Source organism: Lagopus muta, chromosome 3 (genome assembly GCF_023343835.1).
Source record: "Lagopus muta isolate bLagMut1 chromosome 3, bLagMut1 primary, whole genome shotgun sequence".
Taxonomy (NCBI): Eukaryota; Metazoa; Chordata; class Aves; order Galliformes; family Phasianidae; genus Lagopus; species Lagopus muta.
The window spans coordinates 24,991,345-25,011,081 of NC_064435.1; the positions used below are offsets into that span (position 1 = coordinate 24,991,345).

General features: G+C 36.8%; 1 protein-coding gene across 2 annotated transcripts in view; it reads right to left on the minus strand.

Moving 5' to 3' along the window:
- NBN (nibrin) overlaps window positions 1-18,127 on the minus strand; it is a 21,088-nt gene extending 2,961 nt beyond the window's left edge. Inside the window, exons 1-15 of one of the 2 annotated variants that reach the window (XM_048938668.1) lie at window positions 17,873-18,127; window positions 16,376-16,509; window positions 15,660-15,805; window positions 14,631-14,790; window positions 13,121-13,224; window positions 11,170-11,287; window positions 10,706-10,896; window positions 9,833-9,933; window positions 7,232-7,370; window positions 6,531-6,794; window positions 5,841-6,273; window positions 3,692-3,763; window positions 2,056-2,211; window positions 967-1,080; window positions 14-63 (exon numbers count right to left, since the gene is read on the minus strand). In XM_048938668.1, the coding sequence (XP_048794625.1) occupies window positions 14-63; window positions 967-1,080; window positions 2,056-2,211; window positions 3,692-3,763; window positions 5,841-6,273; window positions 6,531-6,794; window positions 7,232-7,370; window positions 9,833-9,933; window positions 10,706-10,896; window positions 11,170-11,287; window positions 13,121-13,224; window positions 14,631-14,790; window positions 15,660-15,805; window positions 16,376-16,509; window positions 17,873-17,903 (2,213 nt within the window). In that variant the 5' untranslated portion in view covers window positions 17,904-18,127. Of the gene's footprint in view, window positions 1-13; window positions 64-966; window positions 1,081-2,055; window positions 2,212-3,673; window positions 3,764-5,840; window positions 6,274-6,530; window positions 6,795-7,231; window positions 7,371-9,832; window positions 9,934-10,705; window positions 10,897-11,169; window positions 11,288-13,120; window positions 13,225-14,630; window positions 14,791-15,659; window positions 15,806-16,375; window positions 16,510-17,872 lie in introns of both variants that reach the window. The other variant, XM_048938667.1, reaches the window with a different exon arrangement.
- Window positions 18,128-19,737: the final 1,610 nt, after the last annotated feature.

The window sequence follows — 19,737 nt, forward strand, 5'->3', positions numbered from 1 at the left end:
ATAAATCTCTTACCTAAAGAGATCATCAGCAAGCGATTCTTCTCTGGCACGTCGATTCTGTTCCTGAAAAAACAGGATTTTTCAACATGGTATATTAAGAACTAACATACTTTTTCCATGCAAGTTCATGATGGATAATATATTTCATTAGTCAAGGCTGGCTACTGATGCCAACTAGCAGATCAGTTTGTGAATTGGCCAGAAATTAGCTTTCTGTTTTTCAAGGCAGTGTAGAAATAGGGGAAATTTTGTCTGATTATAGGGAAATCTTAATTAGCATTATCTACATCCAGGAACTAAAAAAAAAAAAGAGATAACAATGGGATTTGATCAGGTGATGGAAATAAAGTATGGATCATCATACTTTATTTGATGGAGCAAGTACTTTTGAAGAAAGTACTGGAAAATGAAAGTGCTGGTGAGTGCTGTCATAAAGTTCTATGTAAAAAGAGAAAAGAAGCATAAAACTTCCCAGTGCATTTCTTAATATATTGCAACAGAATTTTACTCAGGTATTTTCTGTTCTGTTCAAGAGAACACAGAGTATCAACTGCACATTGTAACAATTTAAACAAAGATTACTACACAAAAGTTCTTCCTGCCTCTCTGTCACATTTGTAGGAACCACAATTTATCATCCTGCTTATTTCAGTTACTAAAAAAAAAACACACACAAAAAAAACTCTTTCATGTTACTGATTTTGATTTAAATCATTATTACTGACTATATGAATTCTTAATGTAAAATGAATTCAAATTATCAGCAAAAAAGAAAAACCAAAACTCAAGCCTTACGTCTGTCTTCTGGCGTTCAGTAATGTTTCTAATGCACATGTAACAGCTAATTTGCTGAGCTTTATTCCAAAAGTAAAATTTCCAAGTATTTCAGAAATGACCACAGGTCAGGATGACCATTTTCAGGAGTGAAGTTTTGGTTTTGCTCATCTTTGAGAAAAAATTCCTTACCTCCAATTCTTCTCTTAACCATTCTTCTAGTTCTGAATTCTTTCTAGTTTGGTGAGCAACCAAATCTGATCCTCCAATAATGTATGGAAGTTGCCCAGCCCCTGGATAAGGGACCTGGAGACAATAAATTCTTAAAGTTACAATGCAAGGCAAGCATAATGCAGGAAAAAGTTCAGCAATGAAAGTCAGTCTTTCTCTGAATAGCATTTATCAGACATTACACTTAAAAGAGACTGAAGGGAAAAAAGTATTTACTGCAAGCTACTGATTCCCTCCTTTTGCCAAAGGAAACAAAAAATAGCTAATAAATATGATGTACACTAAATGAAATCTGAAAACATTATAAACTGATTTTTACAGATAGAATCTATTTTACATCAAAATACATAAACATCTATTACAGAAGGATGGCAACTCAGAAATTTTACATATTTTCTAAAATGACTACTTACAGATAGCTGGAAGCTTCATTATTTGATGAACACTATTATATTTTAGTGAAATGCAATTGCAGTGATCTTAAGCCATACATCCTCACTAGAAATATTTATGGCATATATACAAATATATTTGTACTTATTTTTAATATAAATAGGTACTTTTACACTAAACACTAAGAATTTTCTTAAAGTTATCCTCAGGAGCCAAGCAAGCAATAGTCTTACAAAAGTAAGATATTAATTTCAGTTCCATTTAATTATTCAGATGTTATTTTCTAAAATGCAAGATTCAGAATCAGCATATTCTCTTTGGAGAAGTTTAATTGCAAACTTCTGGAGGTACAACCTCAAGTTACGCTTTCACTAAGGTTATGCTGGGCATCACTTAGCAACTTAGAATAAGTAGCAGCTTGGAAGAAATTACAAGGATGTAAAGAATCTTTATCAACCCAGTACTTCCTGGTGAGTTAGAAAAATACTTGTTAATAATATGTATGACACTGAAACTGCTTAGTTTTCTGTGGTTATTATCAATTTAAAAATATTCAGAATATTTTTTCTACTGTACTAAGGAACATTTCTACAGCATTAAGGAAGTACTTCCTAACATTTTAAACAGTTCCATCTTGTGACCATTTCAAATACACACCTTTCTGAACGTTTTGAAATTGTTCTGTCCCCTGCATTTGGTATTTCTAATAGTCGGGCTGTTTGGTCTTGGACAGCTGACAACCAGTGATCGAAACTCAGTCAACAGAAGTTTGCTAGGAAGATGGCTGGAGTCATCTTCAAATTTGTTGTGGTTCTTATATGGGAAGAAAAAGAACGGAGCACTTTAAGTGTATGAAATGACATAAAATGTATCTCTCACTGCCTTCTCGTATACTACCATCAGAGATTGATGCTACGTGAATTTATTTCTCCCATATTTACATCTGCTGAGAGCACAGGATTATTAAAAACTGCAGTCATAATCATGAGGTTAGTGTACCTCATTTTACTAGGATATCACAGAATGGCCAGGGTTGGAAGGGACCTCAAGGATCATGAATCTCCAACCCTCTGCCACAGGCAGGGCCACCAACCTCCACATTTAATACCAGACCAGGCTGCCCAGGGCCTCATCCAATTTGGCCTTGCACACCTCCAGGGATGGGGCATCCACAACCTCTGGGCAGCCTGTTCCAGCACCTCATCACTCTCCCTGTAAAGAACTTAATATACATATATTATATAGTATAATATATATACTTTTCTTTCAAGCTATTATCTAAGAATTACTTCTCTCCTCCACTCTGCCTCTAACCTGGACTAATTTAATTGTTTAATGTAACAGAATAAACATTGTTTATTCTAACAGAAGCTCCAAGGAAGAATACATTGAATGTCTTCGGCTCAATTCTAGCCTACAGATTTAATTATAGACCAACTTTGTCATGATAAACTGAATCTGATAAATGAAACAACTTTATCTTGTACATGCAAACACTCATCTGTCAGCTAGTCTGCATGACTACTTTGCACCTTGGGATCTGATCTATGTACATTAAGAATGAAGTCTGGGTGGAAGACAAGTAACAGACAATATCTTCAGGGACAGGTCTAGCCCAGGTACAGCACTGCTATTTCATTGTAATATAATCTAAGATGACCCTGCACTTTGGTATACTTGTACTTCCCTTTTCTTGAATTGTACTGCATACCCGTGCTAAATGAAGAATAAAATAAAATCCTGCTGCTTGTGGACTAGCTGCACTCTTCTCTCTACAGCATCTTTCCATTTCTGATGCACTGCCATTCCCACCTATTCTCTTTCATTAATTCATCCTCCCACAGTAATCTCACCTATAACAGTATGCTATTTGCTATTAAGCACCATACGTTACATTAGTTTTCCCAATGGTCCATCTGTTTCATTTCCCAATGAACCTCCTTAGAGCAGCCAAGGAGATCTCATTCTTGTCTGTCTTTCAGTAGTTACCTAATATAAACATCTGCACCAGTATTAACGACACTGAAAAGTGAATACAATTACACTAAGTTCCTGTAATCTCACATATCCATAAAAAACAACTCTATGTAAACATAAACAGTTCTGCCCTTACAGAGTAAATAATTGGCCCATACGATTCAAATTTAAGTGTGATTACTTTCAGGAGTTCTATCTCCAGAATTCCTTACCCTGAATTATGATTTCCCAGTATTACGTTCTTAACAGCAAAATTTTTGTGTATTTTCTTAACAATTCTCAAAGTTACAAAACTTACAATAAATTTGTTTCTTACTGAGACCGATGATTCTTCCTTGATCTCACTTTTCTCTTCCAGAGTCAGAACTGATCCAACTTCATCTTTTCTCTATTGATTAAATGTTGAAATTAAACATAAATTACAGAGCTATAAATTAGGTAAAATCACTTTCTGCCTTTTATTGTGGAATAAGCATGTTTAGATCAATATAAATACATAGAAAATAAATTGTAATGAGGCACGCTTGTACTTAGAAAATCATACAGTTTTATGTACACTGCAGTAAATCTGGTTTGGGATAGAAATGAGGATTTTTTGCTGGCATGTTTTTTTCTTACACAGGTAGCAAATGTTTTGTGCACATTTTCAAAGTCCTGCCACGTTCTACAAAATACTTTGAAAGCTTATGAATACAATAAACAGTACAATTTTCTATTTCATTAAAGTGTGCGTGCATAGAAAGTAAATTTCATTGCCAGGATAGGAAAGCATTTTGATGGTTGCTTTCATCTTGAAGGTTAAATCTGTTTTGCTTCTTCTAAATGGCTTTCAGTGGTTGAAGACAATCAGGTCAGCTTTATGTACCCCATAGATTTTAAGCCAGTTATCCACATCATCTGTCTTGTCAGACAAGCAAAGTGTTTCTATGCTTAAAGAAAACAGGTAATGTGCCTGTGGGGCTTTATCATGAACCCTTCCTATTTCACAAAAAAATTAATTTATCTGAAGAGAACAGATCTTTGTTAATTAATCACAGAATCATAGAATGGTTTGGGTTGGAAGGCACCTTAAGATCACCTAATTCCAACCCCCTGCTATAGGCAGGGACAGCTCCCTCTAGACCAGGCTGCTCACAGCCCTATTAAGGTGGCCTTGAATGCTTCCAAGGAGGGGGCATCTGCATCTACCAGAAGACTTTTTCTCAGCAAAAATTTAGTGTGCATAGTTAAAATAATAAAAGAACAATTTAGTTATACTTAAGAATTTTCCTTCCCTTACGACTCTACACAATCAGATGAGCAAAACTTCTCAGATCATAAAAAAAGCCTAAGACTATACCAAGCAACCATTTCAGAGTCTCAGTACAGTCAGACCCAACAGAAAGTACTTCCTCTCTGATATTATAAACCAAACAAACAAAATAACAAAGAAACAACTCCATAATTAGATTATTTCCTTGTCTTTAAAAACCTGCCAGCTATAAACATTAAAAAAAAGTTTATAAAATTATACCAAAGTTCTAAATTCACAGAAGCAATTTCAAGTATCAGGAGAAGAGCACCAAGTTGGTATCAACTATGGAAGCATGATTGATAATGCTGTCTTACAAACTCCAGCTACTCAATTGTGCATTTATTTCTTACAGTATTTAAATACTGCTTAGACCATGTAAGAATTGGCTGGAAGTGAGCTCTAGAATTTTTCAACTAGAAATCTTTCCTTTTTTCTTGTTACTGCTTTGGTTTAGTTCCCCCCTCCCACTAAAGTGGCTGCTTTTCTACATTTCTCTTAGAAAAATATCTTATCCTGAAAAAGAGAATTGAAAAAAAGGAATTATAAGCTACTAGATGATGAATATACTGTATCCTCTTCTCTAGCCTAATTCACATTTCTGCTTCTCACAGGGTAATAACCATTTTCCATTAAGCAGAAATGTTTAGATTAAGAAAAAAAAGAAACTGAACTGCAATATACTTTTAAAATTATGTACTTTTTAGATTAAATTTTAAGTTTGCAAGGCTCATCAATTTGCAAACCGGGGAATGAATATGGAATGAGAGTATTTACACTATGATGAAGCTACATAAATCTGAAGGCTGACATTTTGGAACTTCTGAAATTTGGCATCTGGTTACCAGATACAAACATGAGTCACACCTCACCCCCCGACTCTTAACATTACAATTAATACAACAATGCATGCCATGAGAAGTTATTGAACCCCTGACATATTCTGCCATTCTGCTTGTACTGCTTTGAGCAAAGAGAGGAAAAACTTCAGAATATGAGCAGTTTTCAATTCACAAGGAAACAGTGTTAAAATTAAAAATAAAAATAAAAAAGAGTAGATGGGTGTAAAGCTGTAATGTATGAACAACCTTCCTTATCCTTAAGGAAGCCGTTTGCTTCCTTCAAACACAGTCATAAACTTCAAGATCAGGCATGTAAAAAGAATGTAACTTACCAACATTTCATTCTCCTCTCTCTGCTTTGTATTTCCTTCTTCTGTTCTGCTGCCTTTGGTTTCCAGACATCTCCTCTTTCGTTTATTGCTTTGAGCTTCCTGGTCACCATTTGCTGTTTGCTCTTCCCAGTCTAAGTCTCTGCTTTCAAACACCATCTCTAGTGTCTCTAAATCTTCAGATACATCACCTAACTCCTTTCTTTTCTTTGGTGCAGGATTTTCACTAAAAGTAATTTTAGTGTCAGTTTTATCACTTGCTATTTCACTAGTTTCCCTTCCAAGCTGGATGTTATTTCCCTTTCGATGCTGTTCTTTTTCACTGTCCCACGTTGATGAAGCTGAGGATTCAGTGCACTTGGAAACCAGCAACGGCCTTTTCTCCAGTTTTGCTAGTTTGGGTACAGATGTTTCTTCTCCTTCTTCAGCTCTTTCCCTTAGCCATAAAGTAATTACAAAATAAAAAATAAATTACAAAAATGTCTTTGAATACGATTAGCTGGATCTGCAACATAACAGCTTCCTGAGGTTTCAATGATGGCACTGTGAAGTTTGAGTGTAAATACTCTTGAGAAATAGTTTTCTCTTTTCAGAAGCTTTTCATTAACTCTGTTTTGAATAAAACTTACACCACTTGAGCTATGCAGCAACAGCAATAACATAACAATAAGAAAAGTAATATCAAAAACCTACCTTTTCCTAGCAACATGGAAGTAATTTGTAATTGAATTAGACTGCTGACGTGGAGTGCACTCTCTAGGTTTATCTCCTTCCAAAATTTTAGATGGAGATGCTGGATGATTTTTTTGACTAAACCCAGATGTTCTGTTCACTTTAGATATCAATGTTCCTGTATTTGTAGTGCCACTTGTGCTAGGGTTCTCTTTTACAGAAGTTTGCTGGAAAGCCCCTTTTTCCCTCCTCTTTGTCTGGGAAGTCTTATTTTCTATCTCCATACTATAGCAGAGAGAAAAAACACGTGCATTAGGTGAACACAAAAAGTTACCACTGCTATACATGTTGCATAATACTGCTCTTTAAAAAAACTCACTTGTTCTTTGAATATAAACAATGTATTTATGCTAACAACTGATACTGTAAAATCTGCTAAAACATTTACCTTACATTGGTAATGAAATTGGTTCATGGCTTAAAAACTCTGAATACAATTAAGATAGTCAGATAGGCAACACCTACATTCCTATTTATTAATCCGTATTGTTACTTACCACTTGAAAGCAGAAATCAGCTCACTGCAGACAACTGACAGCAATTTACTAAGTGCCATTTTGAACACTGTGTGCCTTTGTCCAAGGCACTGATGAAGTCCCTCTATCACACGAGTGCATTATTTGCAAGTTTTAGCTCAGAAAATATTTTCATGCATACTTTACCATGTCTGCTCTTCAATTTCTGTATCAGCTACATATAATGCACTGTTATCTGCAGCAGCTGTTGGCATTATTGTTTCATCCACAGCCAAGCTCTGAGAAATGGCTGGCCCCGCTCCTGATGCAGCATTTGCAGTTACAGCTGCAAGATCAACACAAGAGAAGAATCAAAAGATTAATATCCAATGTTTTTCTTTGCATGTAATATCACACAACCACCTTAACTAATGAGGTAAGACTTTTGGAAAATGGTATTCACAGAATCATAGAATTGCTCAGGTTGAAAAAGACTTTCAAGATCAAGTCCAACCACAGCCTAACCATGCTAGCCTAACAACCCACTGCTAAATCATGTCTCTGAGCACCACAACCAAATGGTTTTTAAACACATTCAGGTACGGTGACTCAACCACCTCCCTGGGGAGTCTATGCACGCAGTTCTGATTTTAAAAAATCATGTAGATTTTAAAAAATCATGCAGATCAAACAAGTAAACAAACAAAAACCCAACTAGAAGAAACCAGATTCTAAATGACTAAATTCTAGGGTTTGGTTTTGGTTAAATATTCTGCTGAATTAAGAAACAGAATTTTGCTTAAATAAGAATGAAGTGCTATGGAAAACTACTTAATTTTATGGTCATGATATATAAATCTGCCAAACTGTCAGAGCACGAAGTCCAACATCTGTTTACATTTACTTTTGTATAATCATCTGTTAACAACAATCATCATCCTAGGGATTATCCCTAAAAATACTGAACTCCTGTTTGTTATCAAAATATCTCACAATAAATGTCTTCTTTGGCCAACTCGCCATAACTAGGTCACCAAAGGAGTGCCATAAACAACTGCTTGCTGCTCTGTTTACTTATTTGCACTACTGTTCTATAGGACCAAAAGAAATGTATATATACCATCTTTTATATTGTTTACCCTTTCACTTCTCTTTGTCTTCTCTAAGACAAAGGATACTAAGGTCAACTATTTTAATATGTATGTCACATCATTGTCCTTCCAAAGATTTTTTATTTATTTATTTATTTTACAACATACCACTCAGTCCCTTACAATTTTCCTGCATCTCATTCTGTTAAGTCTGTGCCAGCATTATCCCTTCTTTCAGTTGACACGTTTTATACATGTGTTTTCTCCTGCCACTGTAACCAACAGAGGAATAACCTACAGAAGCATCTCGGCCTCTTTCTCGAGCTTCCACATCTTAAATGCTTTTACATGATGTCATGGTTTTGTGTGTAAACCGTTGACACATGATTACTATAAAGTTAGATGAGCAAGGTACCAGTATCTTGACGTTCATTGTTGAGCCACAAAACTGGTGAGGGCTCAGGAGCACAGGTCTTATGAGGAGCAGCTGAGGGAGCTGGGATTGTTTAGTTTGGAGAAGAGGAGGCTCAGAGGAGACCTCATTGCACTGTACAACTTCCTGAAGGGAGGTTGTGATGAGGAGGGGCAATTTATTTAATTGTCTGATGTGTTAATAGCATTAAATGTAACGTGAGAATCCATTTATTTTCTGTTGTTTTCTAAACTTCACTGGACAGACAACAGACTACATACAAACCATTCATACAAGAACTCTAGTCAATCAAAACATTTATCAGGCCTCTGCCAGTACTGATACAATATCTTTCTCTCTTCAAAATACATTTCAGAATAAGAAATGCTCTTATATGTAAAGTTAAAAAAGTAAAAGTTGAGTTAAACAAGAACAACAAAAAACCAAAATCCTACACTTAAGTTGTAGGATTTACTACCTCATCAATCACTTTGTAGAAAAGAACAGAACCTAAAATTATTCTATGAAATTGTCAGAATTATGTGTAACAAACTGCCCTCTAACAATTTTGGAAGCAGCATGAAAAGAAAATTAGACCAAAAAAATATATAACCTGACTCTCAAAGACTTTCACTGCTGCTCTACTGGCAAATATAACTTACGTTTCAAGACAAAAAATGAAATGTACATTCTCCATACTGTCACTTCAGCAAATGTGGCAATGCTGCCTCACTGTCTTGACTTGTTACTTTAAGATTAGGTTTGATTTTGAACTGGAAGTGCGGGTGGAGGGGATTTCCCTAAAGAAAATTCTTCTGAGTGCAAAAGAAAGCAAGCCTTTACAAATTAATTTAGTTCTTATTCTCTAGGTTTTGAACTATGAGTTATGAGTTATAACTCATTACCCCAGTCTCTTCATTAAAGAATTGAATAGCTTGGAATTCACAACTACTATACACATTGATTTAGCAGCTACTAAAACTACCAACTTCAGAATGTTGTCTTGAAGTATTTTTCCTTGAAACGTCAAATAACTGCATCTGTTTTTCACTTTAACTTTAGAAGTTAGGTCTTTTTAATATTAAATCTACACCTGTAGGTCACATCATTTTCAATGTAGCTTATAGCAAGCTGCTGAGAAAACATTTATCTTTTCAGATTAGCATACATTTTTCATGCAGTGTCATTCTATTTTGGTGGTATTGCAAAATAAAGGAACCTTGGCATTACCACCTGATGCTCTGTACAAAAAGAAATGCTACTTCTTTACTGCTGTTAACTTAGCACTACCCTTCTTCCAGTTACCTTTGTTATCAGGCTGCCTCTGAGGGTTGCAGTATCTTTCTGTAGACATGAAGATAACTGCCAATCCAATTTCTGCTTCAGGAATAGCCCTGAGATTGTTGCTGTTAACACACAGAAAGTCAACATGTAAAAATAAGTTTCTCAGTTCAGGTTCAAAGCTGAAGAGGCAAACAAGCACATATATGTCAAGATACAAAATGCTCATCACGCATTGCTACTGTACTACAGCCATGAGAAGAGCTTGAATATAAATGTTTTCTCTGTTTAGCAGGGCAATTCACGGTGACGAGACTTAACTATTAGGTTAAGATTTGGGATTATGTTTTCTTTGATTGTTTATTATAGTACTACAAAAATACTAACATCTACAAAACAGGTAACCTACTCTCTGAAAAAAAAAAAATATATATATATATATATAATTTATATATATCTATACAGAACACAAGTGGCCTTTCAGAGACAATATATGCGAGTAGATAGACAGCAAGGAGCCACATGGCCTCAAAGTGCCCCGGATTTCATGGAAAACATGAAATATGTATGACTATTGAAAAAAGAATAAAAAAATGATACATTCCCCCATTTTTAGAATACATTCATTTTTAACTTTCTCTAAACAACAGAAAGGGAGCTTGCCTTCTCTAACTTCAAACCAACTCAATGAGTAGAAAAGCCTCCAAAAAAGCACCCGAATTTATAACTGCCAAATCCTTTCTTTCCTGCTTCAAGAAATTTTAGTTACTGTGCTATGTATTAAAACAACGCCCATCTAAGTATACTAGTGTATTCATACATATACAAATACAGTGACTAAAATAATTGCAGAAATTCTAAACAATCCCCTTCCTGCGCAAGAGAACAACTATTCACCTTTCCAAGACAGTCAGAATGGAATCAGTCCAGTTTCTCATGGACTCAGATCCTAGGATCTGAGAGTTTGTCATCCCAACATCAACAACACAAACTTCAGGAGAAACCAGTAAAGAAGTTTCTTTTCTTCCCTCCGTCATCAGTTTTGCTTCTCCTCCTCCAAGAACAACTGCTGGACCCAGTTTCTTGTGCTAAGAAAAGAACACAATTAAAACAATCTTAAAATACAGTCCGTTGAGAAGTATGCTAACCTACCAGCACAAACCTCATTGCTCATGTATTAATGCAGAAGTGATGTGTTCTGTTTCTCCTCCTGCATTTGATCTTAATTAGGCTGTTGTCTTGTAAAAAGATAAAATACACAGAAATCTTTCCTGATGGCCCCAGAATGAGTCTGGATCCAGAGAAAACAGAATATATGCTTAGCTGTCCCCCAACATCTTTGCATTGTAAAGCCCAGTTACCTGCTTGGCAGTCAGAAATACAAAAGTTTTTCCACTGAATATTTTTTTCCTTTCAGGACGTCCAGTTAAATCCATGTTATCAATACCAATGGAAGGCTCATCAACTGAAGGATAAAAGCTGTGAAAACCAAACATTAAAGTTACAAAACTGAGATTTTTGTATCAGTACTGATTGATAGTCCCTTCTGTTTTAGCTTTAAGCTGGGAAGTTAAAATACTTCACTGCTTTCTTTCTGTTAAAGCTATTTATAGAAATATTTCTTCAAGGGATTAAGAGAAAACAGAACCTCTCATTTCTCAATATCTAAACTTAGACCAACACTTCCACTTACTTCAGTAAAAGAACAATTTTTGGAAAGTACTCAACCTTCCAATCTTAAAACATCAACTACATCTACATTCTCCACTAACAACACTGACAAACTAGACTGCCATCTCATTCTGTGCTTGCCCAAACATATTGCTTCCACTCCCCTTCACTTGCGACAGCCACTCCTGTTTCTCTTGTATCGGACAGAGAACATCGCGTCCTATCATGCTGTGTGACAGCCTATTAATGTGACAGAAAATAAGCACACTTTTTTTCCTGGGGGCATAGAGAACTGAACTGATCAACTCTGCAGCTTCTTGGTGTTTGTCCAGTACAAGGAAAATGATACTGTGCTTGGGGCTCAGATTAGGTGGAAGAGAAACTGTAATCTGACATTTTAACTTTTGTGATCTGTGATCTCAGCTCCAGTTAATGACAGCATGCACTCATCATAAGAGAACACCTCTAGAATAAAGACAAGCATTTTACTGATAATGCAACAGTACTTACAGGCTCCCAGAGCCACACGTTCTCTGCTACAGCAGACTCAACACACCACGGTGAAGATTAATTTTAAATGACCCTCTTATGTTCTTCCAAATAACTCCTCAAGCTTCATGTACACAATTAACAAACACATACCTTTTCAAGGTACAAATAATAGCAATACAGACTCAGATGAAAGTCTCTCGTACAATAAAGGGATTATTTTATGCTTTTCTACATGGACCACAGAATGACCAAATGGCTATTATGATCTTTTGTACCTTTGGAATAAATAGAGTGACCAAAATAACAATTATTTATTCCGTAGTAAAAATACACTTATCAAATTATTTTAACAGTATTTGATTCTCACATTAGTCTCACTTTCTCAAAAGAAAAGAAAAATCTGTTATTTTGGTCAAGTTAACCTGCTTTGATCAAAATTTACAAGCTCTTTTCTCATGTGACAAGTGACAGAATGCAAAAAAATGATCTCAAGATGTGCCAAGGGAAGTTTATGTTGGACATTAGAAGTAATTTTTTTTCACTGAGACAGTGGTCAAGCATTGCCACAGGTAGCCCAGCAACTCCCAACTCTGGGGGTATTCAACAGACAGGTAGATGTAGCGCTGAGGAACACGTTTTAGTAAAGGAAGTGTGTAAGGTCAGGTAGGATTGATGGTTGGACTTCATAATCTTGAAGGTCTTTTCCAATCTAAACAATTTTACAATTCTATGACTAAACTCATAATCTAACTGTTTACTGGACAAAATATTTTTTTTTATAATGAAACAGGGTCAATATGGTGTCTTTCACACAAATCTAATTTTCTTCATTTTAATCTATCAACTCCCAAAAGAGTTTCTGTGGTGCTTCAAACACATCACCATAGAGATTGCTATAGCAACCTTTCTGAAAACAAGTTCCTGTCTACAGCTACTAACATCTCTAAGCATATAATCAAACCCAAGAGCTCACCTTGTGAGTCTAGATATGAGAAGAAAATTGCCTAAAGATTAAAACGGTAGGCATTCTTCCACAAACAAAGCTACTGTAATTCACATATTCTGCCAAATATCAGCGGGTAAGTGTGCAATTACTTGATAATCTAACTCACATAAAATTAATTCTGTAACATTGAAAGCAATACTTACTTTTCAGGAGTTGGCAATTGTTGCCTGGACTGAACAGCTTTCATTAATTCATTAAAAAACTCTGGTTTTACAATTGGTCGTCCACAAATCAAAGCACATATTGTCTGAGAAGAGATAAGACACGTATTTAACATACAGAAAAAGCCTAACTAGAATATGGTTCAAATGACTGTAGCTTTATAATATCTTAGATCACACAGATATCTGTACACATCAAATCACATCTGTGTGATATGAACAGCTTCGCACAGATATAGCTGTACTTGATTTTGCTATGGTAAAAAAATGTCAATTTTACCTCTAACAGCACACCTTTTAGCTGCTGTCACTGAAATTATATATGGCAACTAATGAAAAATCAGCAACAATCTCCAAGAGAACTAAAGCTCCAGTACACAAAGCAGTCATAGTATATTGTTGCTGTTGTTGTTTGGTTGGTTTATTGTCTTTTTGATTCTTTTTGTCTACAAAGTGACTAAATAAACATTAATACTCAATTTGTACAGTTATACTGGATATAATCAGTGAAATTGTAAAGGCTAAGCATTCTCCTCAAATACAGTGCACTTCTATGAAACTACCTGAAAGTTAACATAAAAAAACTAAAAGAAAGACGATGATAAGCAAGATGAATACTAAAAACTCTGTCCTTCATTTAAAAGTAGAAAACATCAGTAACAATGAAAAAAAAAACCCACAAAATCAACAGCATATACCAAACCCCAACCCTCTACCTTAGGCAAATACTTAAAATGATTAAAATCTAAGCAAATACTGTCTGATTAGACAGATTTATCTTACACAACTAGAATAATGTAAACTTTAATGTTTCTATTAACTTAGAAAGAAAAAAAAATGCAAAGGTTGTTGTTCTTTTTTAACCATCCCAATACCCCCAGTAGGCTGATGTTAGCTTTTCCTCCAAGTGAGCTCTCTGATCCTAATTACTGTACCGCTGTATGAAAGGCACAGTCAGGAGAGGGAGCTACAGCACAGTGGGAGGAGACTCAATATATTCATGAACTGTGGAACTGGATCGGTGAGAAATTTAACAAAGTAGTAAAAGAAAGACCAGAAAAAACAAACAAATGAAGAGAACATCTGCATACACAAAAGAACCAACCAATCAATAAGGTCACCTTTTTTTAATGACGGATAGGATTTCCCACAAATGCTACAGCAACACTGAGAGGGAGGAAAAAAGATTTTCCTTCATTTCTCTAAATTTCTTAATTTTCAAATACAACTTTTTCCCCTGTTCCATTTTTATTTCATTTTAAAATGGCATTTAGGCCAGAGAGACACCTTTCTGTCCCCATCCTCTTCTCACTCCCTTAGTTAACCTTTTTTTAAATTTTTTTCCATTTTCTTTCCCTCCAACACGCATCTCTTCATGAAGTTGGAAGAATTGACTTCACAGAGGAAAATGCTGTCTAACTAAAATAAAACAAAGCTTTGCCACAATCTTGAGCAGGTCTAGATTTCACATTAACAAGAAAACTCATCATACCTTAACAGTAACTTTTACTGATGCCATTATAAGGTGAGTGCATTCTTTTGTCCATTCATTCACAACAATACCTCCGAGCTGCTGGATGGCTTCATTTAAAGCAGTTTTCTGAGCAACATCTAAACATGAGGAGCAGACGACTAAAGATTCATATTCCACTCTGCAAAGAACAAGTAAAAGAGAAATGCTTTAGTAATTTAGTAGCACTGTGATAAACAAAGCTGTCTTATGAATCACTTCTGTCTCACACAGAATTCCAATAAATAGAGACCCCTGTGATTCTTACACTGTGCTTTACATTGTCCTGATGAAAGTAAATAACTGATTTTTGTAGAGAAAAATAAGCAGAATTTTGATTTGATGTTTCAAATGTTTATTCTTGAGACTTTTGATCTCAAGCAAGAGCACACACCCTTATCAGAATCAGTGCTTGAAGAACACTGCAAGGTTTGAGAACCAGAAACACTGGATGAAATCCAGCACGTATTCCCAAAAGCAAGAAGTATGCTCAACAGAACAGTTCATTAACAGATTAGCATGTGAAAGACATGAGTTTTGTAGAATGCAAGTTCAAGAAACTTTTTTCTGAGACTGCTCTTACACTTGAACATACACCTGTTGTTATTTGTAGATCATCCATTTAGAATTACAGAATATCAAACTCTGTGATTTGATTTGGTGTAGGCTACAAAGGAGAAAATATTTTTATAATCATATCAATCATGGAAGTCATGATGTGACACATCTTTTAAAACACCAACGACAAATAAACTACATAATAAATAAACTACTTAATAAATTAAAATAATTTCAAAATGAATTAATAAAAATATGTACTAAAAGAGGGTTTCAGAAGCAGGATGCAGAACGCAGGAAAGTATTATTTGTTCCCTCTGCTTTCTAAAAACTCAAGAGGTAAATTCCCTTAGTGTTCTATCACTCATCATGTTGTACGATGTGCTAAAACACTCTTTTTGAAAGCTGTTATTTTCCACTTAGTAGTTTATTGTCAGTCTGAGTACCTCTTACCTAAACTTGCTCTCAAAGACTCCAAAATTTACTCTGTCACCAGACTGCAAAGTCCTTGAAGTGCCACTCAATTTTGACCCATTAACAGAAGTACCATACTTGGAGGTGTCTTTGATTGTTAACACAGGGACTGAAACAGACTGGCTCTGAAAATAAACATAAATAAGCCTTGGTAGTTCATCAGAAACAGGTTACATAAAAGAGATTCTGGTTGATTGGTTTCAAAATACCCAGAGAAATTGCAATATGTAATCAATACTGAAGTGCTGCCTGTCGATTCTCTTTGGAACATTTTTCTTTTCCACATTCCCCTAAACAAATACAGAATTAATGATGTGGAGTGAAACACGCATAACAGAATCAAGTCCACAATAATAAAATGGAAGCACTTTCCAGAACCAAGTTCTAAAGTTCTTCTACAAACTGAAATGTAATTGCATGATGTTCCCGCTGTGGTTACTTTAATACAAATTTCTAATCAATTTTCACTCTGAGAAAAATGCCCAAATAGGACCTTGGATCATTAGAACTATGTCAACGGATTTATCAGTATGGATTTATCAGCACAGACAAGCAACGCAGGGGAATTAAAAAAAAATAATAATCAAGACTAAGAAAAGGCAGATGTTCAATGGTTCTACTCCAGCTGTACTGTCATGGTATTCTGAGTTAACAATGCTGTGTATTTTTAATGCAGTAAAATGCTGGTTACTTACATGGGTTGTTTCAGGCTGACTTACTGTCAGAACTGCATGACTTCGACTGATTGATTGATCATCCTGAATTAAAATAGCACAATTTTTGCGCCCAACAACATATTCGGTACCAACTAAAAGTCGAAATGGCTCTCCTAAAAATAAACAAAGAGATAGAAAAATATCAATTTACAAGAAACTCCAAAACATTCAAAGTTCTTAGGATCAATTCAGAAGTTTGTAAAGTATCCAATCCTTGTCTACACCTTGTCACGTATCATTTATTAGCCTGATCACAATCATGCATTTAATTTTTAGACTAAACCTGTTTCTTCCTCTGTCTGATATGAAAGGATAGGATTTCATAATTAAAACAAACAAAAAAAGAAGCAGTAACAAAACCAATGGTATTACATATTACCTTACATAATACCTTATTTCTTTTATCTCACATTATTTCTTCACAGAAGTACAAAAACACAAATTTTACAGGTACATAACTTACTAGCAGTATATAACTTAGGGACTAATTTAAGTGTTTCAGACAAAAATGCCTCCCTAAAAGGTGCTGAAAGACCTGCACTGTAAATCAGATAGATACTTAGGAAGTTTGGTCTCTGACCTATGATGCAGCTTTTGTCATCTAGGTCATTTAAGAGTGCATGGCTCGAAGATATCCAAAAGGCAGGGGTCACCTATAAGAAGTGATTCAGAAGCTTTTCTTGATAAAAATGAATGAATTAGAGACGATATTCTAATACAGATAACTGTCCAAATAAGAACAACGCAGAACTCATCATCCTGACTACAATGACGATACCAATGTGGTTTCTACACAGTAAGAGATCAAACTCTGTTCATTTCAGTACAAATAGATACTGCTCTCACTAAGATGCACCTCAAGCATCCTTAAGTCACTCCCAATGAAGCAAGCAAGAAAAAAGAGATACAGCGGTGTTGTGACTGCCTTTTATAAGAAAGAGAAAGCATTCAAGTGAAAAAGCTGCTTTTGCATTATGAAACAATAGTTGGTCAATAAATCAAAACTATGGATAAAGCTATGGATAAAGAAACTGAGGAACAACGGTGCAGTGATGACTGTCTGAAAACCGCATTCAAAAAACAACACAAAGTTTCAAGTTCAACACTGAGTCCCTGAAACATCAAGTAAAAAATAAAAGTCTGTACAAAGTCAGCCATCGTCCCTGGAAGAGACTGAGAGACCTCTGCCTCTGGGCTCAGCGAGGAAGCACCTCGCTGACCCCGCTGGCTGCAGCAACGCTGGGACGCATCGCCAGCAAAGGTAACGGCACGTCTGCACCATCGCCAGCAACGGTAACAGGACATGGCCTCCGCGATCAGGGTTTCAGTGAGAAAGGGAGCCCTACCGGTTTCTAGAATGGAAAGCGAAAGTCGAGCCTCTAGGCGAGCAGCTTCCCAAGCAGGAGGTGGTAAGGGCCGGCCCGAGCCCAGGCGCGGGAGAGGCGCGGAAGGGCCCCACACCCGCAGTGCCCTCACCTGGTCCTGCGGCGGGCACCAGCTTCCACATCCTGAGACGGGCGGGAGCTCCGCGGTGAGGAGCTGCGGTTCCCCGCGGAGCTGCGGTTCCCGGTGCTCTCCGCCCTGTCGGCGGCCGGGCCGGTAACCGAGAGCCAGTGTTTCTTTGCCGTCCACCCGGCTATCGCGTCCGGCCGTGCAGCGAGAGCAGGGAGCGCCGCATGGCGGCGGGCGGGCGGGCGGCACAGCCGATGCTGCCACTACAGCCGGCACCAGCAGGCATGCGCGGCGACACGAGGAGGGCTGGGCCCTTCCCAGTGAGGGGTGCGCTGCTCGGCCTGGGGTTGAGCCCTCCTATCGGAGATGTGAATCAGGAATGTTATTTTGGTGGAATCTTAATTTCTGTGATAGAATCATAGAATGGTTTGGGTCGGAAGGGACCTTTAAGATCACGTAGTTCCAACCCCCTGCTATAGGCAGGGTCACCTCCCTCTACACCAGGTTGCTCACTGCTCCATCCAGCCGGGCCTTGAATGCTTCCAGGAAAGGGGCACATCCACAGCCTCACTGGGCAACCTGTTCCAGTGTCTCACCACCCTCACAGTAAAGAATTTCTTCCTAACATGTAGCCTAAATCTACTCTTTTCCAGTTTAAAGCCACTTCCCCTTGTCCTGTTGCTGCCTGCCCATATAAAATATCCTCGAGCCTTCTGGCAGATCCCCTTCAGGTACTGGAAGGCTGCTATAAGGTCCCCCATAGCCCCAGCTCTCTCAGCCTGTCCTCACAGGGGAGGTGCTTCAGTCCTCTTATCATCTTTGCGGCCCTAACCTCCATATATGATAACTTCAAGCATTCTTTGTCCTTAAATGTTCCCTTTTAATATTTTCTCTCCTGCATTTCCTCTGAAATAAATGACCCCAGTTCCTTAATACTTTTTGGAACACGTTTTCTTCATTGCCCTTACTCATTTTTTCAGTCCCTCATAATTTTGCAACTTCCATTTTGCACTAGGGCGACCAAAAATCTATGGTGTATCATAGATGAGGCAATATTTCAGCTTTGTATAATGGTACTTCAATATTCTCTGTACAGTTCATTATCATTTTTCTGGCTTATTTATCCTTTTGGCTTGGCTTTTGTGATAACAATCTCATATGACAAATGATCATCATAAGAAACTGTATGAATCCTGTAAACCATATTATAATATTTGTACCCTCAATTTCTCTGCATTTATCCAATTTTATCTTCCGCTTTCATTTTCCTATTGATTCCCATATACTTTCTAGACTTCTTGACTTTCTCACTGCTCTCCAATCCTGATTGATCAAAGGAATGCTTGTTCTTTAAATTTTTGTTTCTCCACATATTCCTTTATTTTCCTCAGGGTTCAAAACTTAATTTCCTCAGTGACGACCAGCACAGAAAGAGGCCTTTCAGATACCCATATAGGCAACCAGCTTAACTCAACATATTAATTCGTGAATTAGCACCAAAGTCCATCAAACCCAGTGAAACAGTATCTAAATAGAACTTTGAGGTGATCTACCATTCATCTTTTACCCTGAACAGAAACACAGACCTTCACCATCACCATGTCTTCACTGCACTTGCTTTCTCCTTGATACTCACACTTGGCTGGGGATTTTTTTTTCTTAGTACCCTTTTGTATCAACAGCTTCTTGGACTATTTCTAAACTTTATCACGAGGGGCTGTTTCTTTCACTGAGGTACTTTGAACAGCAGAAACTATAGGAATCCAAGTTTACAACCATTGTCACACCTGGCCAGGACCTTGAAAACCTGAATCATTGCCAACACTTACATACTGATTTTCTCATGGCATTTCTGCAACACGTTATTGAGGCAATTATCCCTGCAGAAG